Source organism: Bidens hawaiensis, unplaced genomic scaffold (assembly GCF_021521415.1).
Source record: "Bidens hawaiensis isolate Kalapana, Puna unplaced genomic scaffold, B.hawaiensis_p1.1 tig00028303_1, whole genome shotgun sequence".
In the NCBI taxonomy this organism is placed as follows: domain Eukaryota; kingdom Viridiplantae; phylum Streptophyta; class Magnoliopsida; order Asterales; family Asteraceae; genus Bidens; species Bidens hawaiensis.
Window position 1 is genome coordinate 205,612 of NW_027494620.1, and position 5,790 is coordinate 211,401.

Genomic DNA, 5,790 nt, shown 5'->3' on the forward strand with positions numbered 1-5,790 from the left:
TATGACTTTCTAAAATGATAAAAGTATACATTTATTTATTTATTTATTTATTTAATAAACAACTTTAAATAATCGATTTTATATTCGAAAATGGCGTCTACTCAATCATACAAGTTTTGAATGATAACTAATGGTGGATTTTCTTTCATCTCGTATGTATTATTGGAATATAATCCGTCCCTTTATACAATTATATCATAATATCTTATTCTAAGATTGGATTTACAACAATATTTCCAAATCATGAGAATATATAGAAAAATATATTCTAAACATATAATATCTAATTAAACATATAATGTCCACTATTGTATTATAGCAAAATGTATACTGACACATGTTTTACATCAAACAAGAACCACAAAACATGAATAATGATACTGGTATCAATGTTGTTTAGTTGGTATAGGCTCGGTTTGTTATGATACCAATATATTTACGATACAAAAGAAAGTGTACAACTCATATTTCACTAAAAATTATATTAAAATGCTAAAAAAATTTATTGCACTAGTACCGAAAACGAGTAAAATATAAACCATACACCGTATCGATTATGATTGTGCAATACCGGTTTGGTCTATTGTACAACAATACAGTAGCATATGGAAACCGAAAAATAAAAATAAAATAAAAAATCCGGCACGATTTTCAATGTGTTCTGCCAATATCGGTTCATTTGTTTCGACATGGAACTGTCAATTGATTTTCACTATACCATTATTTTGAACTCCGTTCTCAACAAACATTTATAGTGAGACTGAGATGTATAAAATCGGTCATGTAAAAATACCATCTAAAGTCCAGCTAAATTGCGGACCTCGTAAGTCGTAGCGTTTAGTCATTTACGGTTATAATAAAAATTAATTGGGCTAGATATACGGACGCCGAACAAGTAGTATGCGGTTGCGGGCCTGCGACCCAACAGAAAATTTTAATGCGAGGCCCATTTAAAGAAGCGTAAAATGAATATTATATGGGCTCAATACAGGCGATGGGACAAGACAGTGAGACACCTTGAACGAATTTGCAATGAGCTTGGGCTAAAAGAAGACTTTTAAGCTGGTGGACTTTTGATGTTTACTCAAAGTATGGGCTGCAAACTATGGCCCAATACCATCTTTTTATGATAAGAACATTCACATTTAGGGCCGTCCAAACCGCTCGTCGCTCCGCTCGAACGCGCTTGCCGCTCGCTCGGAAATTGCTCGCTCGTTTTTCGCTCGATTGAAAACGAGCCGCTCTGCTCGGTTCGGTTTGTAAACGAGCCAAACAATGAGCAACGGTCTGCTCGGTTCGGTTCGGCTCGAATATTTTTAATTTATTTTGTATATAATTATATATGAACAAATATATAAATATATAGACAAAACACATAAATATAAACTTACAATTATTTTTACCTCTTTAAATTTTTCATATTCCGTAAATGTTATAGTTTTATTTGTTCGCTTTAAGTTTTTAGAATACTAGAAGTTTGTTTACATGATCATTATATCTCACTTCAAACTTATTTTTAATAAAAATTTACATTTTATTACACGTTTGTCTAAAAACTACTTATTTATTTATAAAATATATTATTTACAACCTTCAAATTTGTTTCTTATTGAAAATTTTAAAGTGAAAAAGAAATAAATAATGTTCAAAATCGCTCGATGTTCTATCAAAAAATGCTCAATTCGATTTTGGCTCGTTTCGGTTTTCGCTCTGTTCGAATTTCAGCCGTTCGGTTCAGTTCGTTTTAAACGAGCCAAGCAACGAGCAAACCTTCGCTCAGTTCGACTCGGCTCGTGAACAAGATATAATAAAAAAAGTGTTTGTAAGTTAAATAAAGGCATATCCCATCACTATATTTTTTGAAAAAATTGATACAGTAGATTATATATATAAAGCTACAATTCATTATCTATCAAATTATTATGAGTGTATAAAACAAGATATAATAAAAAAAGTGTTTGTAACTTAAATAAAGGCATAGCGCGCGATTGAGTAGAGGGATGAAGGGTAAGGTCCAGTCAACACCATATGACGCAATACGATATGATGAATTCATTGATAGGCTTAAACAACACATAGCTTAAGAGCTCCATCATCCATGAGCGTTTCTCTATTTTCCACTTATGTTGATATATGATCTTCATTTGATCGTCAGTGTGTTCGTGAGGTTTTGATCTCATAGACCTTTTAACGGATTTACCTAACGTTGCAGCTTGTATATATTCATGAGAAAGGCTCGAGAGATACCAAACATTTGTCAAACTGAACACCACCCGACATGGGGTTTTTTTTGTAGTAATAAATCCGTGTTGTTTGTCTAAATAACACGACATATATGCAACGTTTTTACAACAAGACCCGACCCGGATTTCATTAATTATACCAAGGAATACCTTTTTAGCGTTTTATATTCAACACCGTATATAAATTTTCCCTCATCCATATTCTCCATATCTCAAAGCGGTAAAAGTTTTCTAAGGGTAGATCTAATCACTATGAATATAAAATTTGAACTCATATGTTCACAACCTCTCCGTTGTTTGTACTTGTAGCTCATTTCATTTCACTCTTTTTTCTTCTTCTTTTTTTTTTATGTTTTATCATATGGGCCTGTATATGTCAGAAACATCTTATCAATTGAGACCTAAAAATATGCAAAATTAAATAACTTTTAAAAAACTAAACCCAAAATTTGTTTAAAATCATACAATTATTTGAAAACTAAGGGTGTTAGAAACTTTCAATTCATATTGTTTTGTAATCCGATTACATGTATTGAAATAAACAATTATTCTTACACATGTTGCACTGATTAAGTGGATTAAATTTCTTTTCATTAACAAATTTACGATTTTATTTTTAAAATTTAATAGATTATCATAGACCTCTAAATTTTAAAATTCTTTTCTTTAAACAATTTATTATGTTTACCGGTTTCCACCCAGGTTTTTTATCACCCTTTTTTTCAAGCTACTTTTTGTTAATTTTCATTTTTTTAAATATCTTTTATGTTTATATTTGTTGATACTTTTTTATCTGTCTAACGATGTTGACCGCATTCCCATCTCCCCATCGCATAGAACCAAATAGCAATGTTTTAGAACCGGACTTACCAGAGAGCAAAATTAGGCGACTACAAAAAATTAAAATAGTATAAATATAAAATTAAAATATGAAAGTATCAAGGTTTTGCAATTTTAATAAAATATGATTACTTAACTTTTAAAAAATATGAAGTTACAGTAAACTAATAAGAAAATGAGATTTTAATAGAAACAAATTAAAATCCGGTTCAACCAGTCAAGGATGAAGCATAGAAGGGACCCCGGAACAGGGTCAATGATTTTCGGCCCACGTATATAAAAATCCAAGATTCGACACTGCAACTAGTGACAACCGGTAATTGTGCATCTAAATAGTTTTAAGACAGTTGTAAATTATATGTAAAGACATTAGACACTTTGAATGAATCTCCTGGTTCATCTACTGTCACATTTGTCTGTTATTCCGGTGAATGTAAGAACCATCATTAGTTTGTAGGTGATGGTCCATAGTAAAACTGAACTTGGGTAAAAACTTCATCCACAAATGGTATAAATATATATATATATATATATATATATATATATATATATATATATATATATATATATATATATATAAAAGAAAAGAAGAAGAGAATCTTTCTCATATCAAGAAATGTATAGTAATGGCACATGAGAGTGTCAGATGATAAAGATGGGAGGCTAAAGCATAAATATAAAATAATGCTCTAATCTATTAAAATCTATATATTTATATATGGTACATTAATGTCATCCTTCTTTAGTAGCATCACTGCATGTGCTGCTTGCCTCTTATATGCTTCCATTTAGCTTTAAAACCCTAATAAGATCCATCTCTAAAGCAGAAGAAAAAACACCATCAAATTACCCTAAAAGAGGATATTTAGGTTTATTAAGAAACCATAAATAAATGGGAAATCCAGGAATTACGAGTTTTACATGTAAAAAGCTCATAAAAAACTTATTTTACATGTAAAAGTAAAATTATTTTTACATAATTTTTTTAGAGTTTTATGCATATAAACATACGAAGAAAACGTTTTAGTAAAAAACAGTTTCTCCATTTATTTATATGCAAGAAGCTCCAAAAAAAAAGATTATGTAAAAACGAGTTTTTACACGTAAATAAGGTTTTTATAAATCTTTTAAATGTAAAACACATGTATATATATATATCCCATGATTCCCTGCTTATTAATTTATAGCTTCCCAATAAACCCAAGCCTAAACAAAACCATCAAGAATCTCCATGTTTTTTCCAGCATATCAACATTGTAACACAACGTTTGACAATATAAAACCTTGCCTTCTGTTCTTTAGCCAAATGACCGCATTTTCGAGTAAAGTTTGAGCATTTTTGCGAACTACTTCTTGTGAGATCTGATGGAAACTTGTTCTTTGATGAACTCTTTTGTGAAAAAGATCTCAAAAGTGGTGACTTTGTGGAGCTCTTTTGTGACATGCTTCTGAACAATGATGATGATTTCGTTGAATGATTGTTTGGATCTTCTTTTGACAGCTTCCATTTCTTATCCATGCAGTATAATTAATCAGTTTGTGATCACACTGACTCTGATCTGAATAATATTACTGTTTTCTTCTGTGAGTTCGAGAGAGAGAGAGAGAGAGAAAGTGTAAAATGACTTGATCTAGGTGAGACGTTGGAAAGCTATAAATAGTAAAATATGGAAAATAATAATAGGGTTTCTAGCAAATTATTAATGACGTTTGCATATTCAACTTATACGTGTAGAAACTGTGTGTGTGGTATATATATATATGGTGAAACTTCTATACCTCACTATTATTATTATTATTATTATTATTATTATTATTATTATTATTATTATTATTATAAGATGGGAATTGGGAAATGACTTGTGGGTCTTTAAATTTTTTTAATATCTTCAAGTTTTACAAAAAATATCAAGAACTTTTATTTTTCCTTTATTTTTTAGTAATATATATAGTTTTTTTTTTATTTTTTTCTTTTTTAATAGCCAGGGTTCGAAACCTGATCTCACTCGGTTTTACCGGCTTCTCGCTGTTGTGTCGTTTGGCCGGGCGTGGGGTCGGATTTTATTTGGGGAATCCCTCAATAGGTGGACCGCTAGGGGTTCCGTCTGTCCGGACTCGTGGCCGGCTCGGACTACCTTTAACCAATGAAGACCGCGTACAAAGTACTCGGCTTTACTAAGTTGGTCGTTCCAAAAAAAATTGCTAGCGAGAAGGGCCCTAGATCTAGAAGCATCACACCATCTACAATGTTCAGTCCTTAACTTGGTGTTTCCCATGATCTAGATCTAGAAGCATCACACCATCTACAATGTCTACTTTCTAAATTTTAGTGGTTTTTAAGGACAAAACTAAGCATGTGTTATGTATTTGTCTTTACATTTACATAAAGTATTTTAATGAAAAAGGTTTTTAGTGAATGAATTAATACACTTTTACCATTCAATGTATATTCTTAAAGTGTCTTGTAGAAAGACCAAGGCTTGCATTTGTGACAAGAGGTTCCTATTAACGCCCTCTTTATTCTAGGGGTGAGCACGGTTCGATTTGATTTGGTTCGTTTTGGTTATTGGGTAAAACTCAAACTGTAACCGCAGCTGTCGGTTATTTTAGAATATCACCAATCGGTTTTCGGTTATTCAGTTTTCCGTTATTTCCGGTTTCGGTTATTGTGAGTAGACATTACAAAAGTAGGCACGTGTTACGTAGA

At 31.3% G+C, this 5,790-nt stretch overlaps 1 protein-coding gene across 1 annotated transcript; it reads right to left on the bottom strand.

Moving 5' to 3' along the window:
- Nucleotides 1-4,194: 4,194 nt before the first annotated feature.
- Nucleotides 4,195-4,669, bottom strand: LOC143576816 (uncharacterized). Its single transcript, XM_077060834.1, has one exon. The coding sequence runs from the start codon at nt 4,600-4,602 to the stop codon at nt 4,303-4,305; it is 300 nt and encodes a 99-aa protein (XP_076916949.1). The 5' UTR covers nt 4,603-4,669; the 3' UTR covers nt 4,195-4,302.
- Between the last annotated feature and the right edge of the window lie 1,121 nt (nt 4,670-5,790).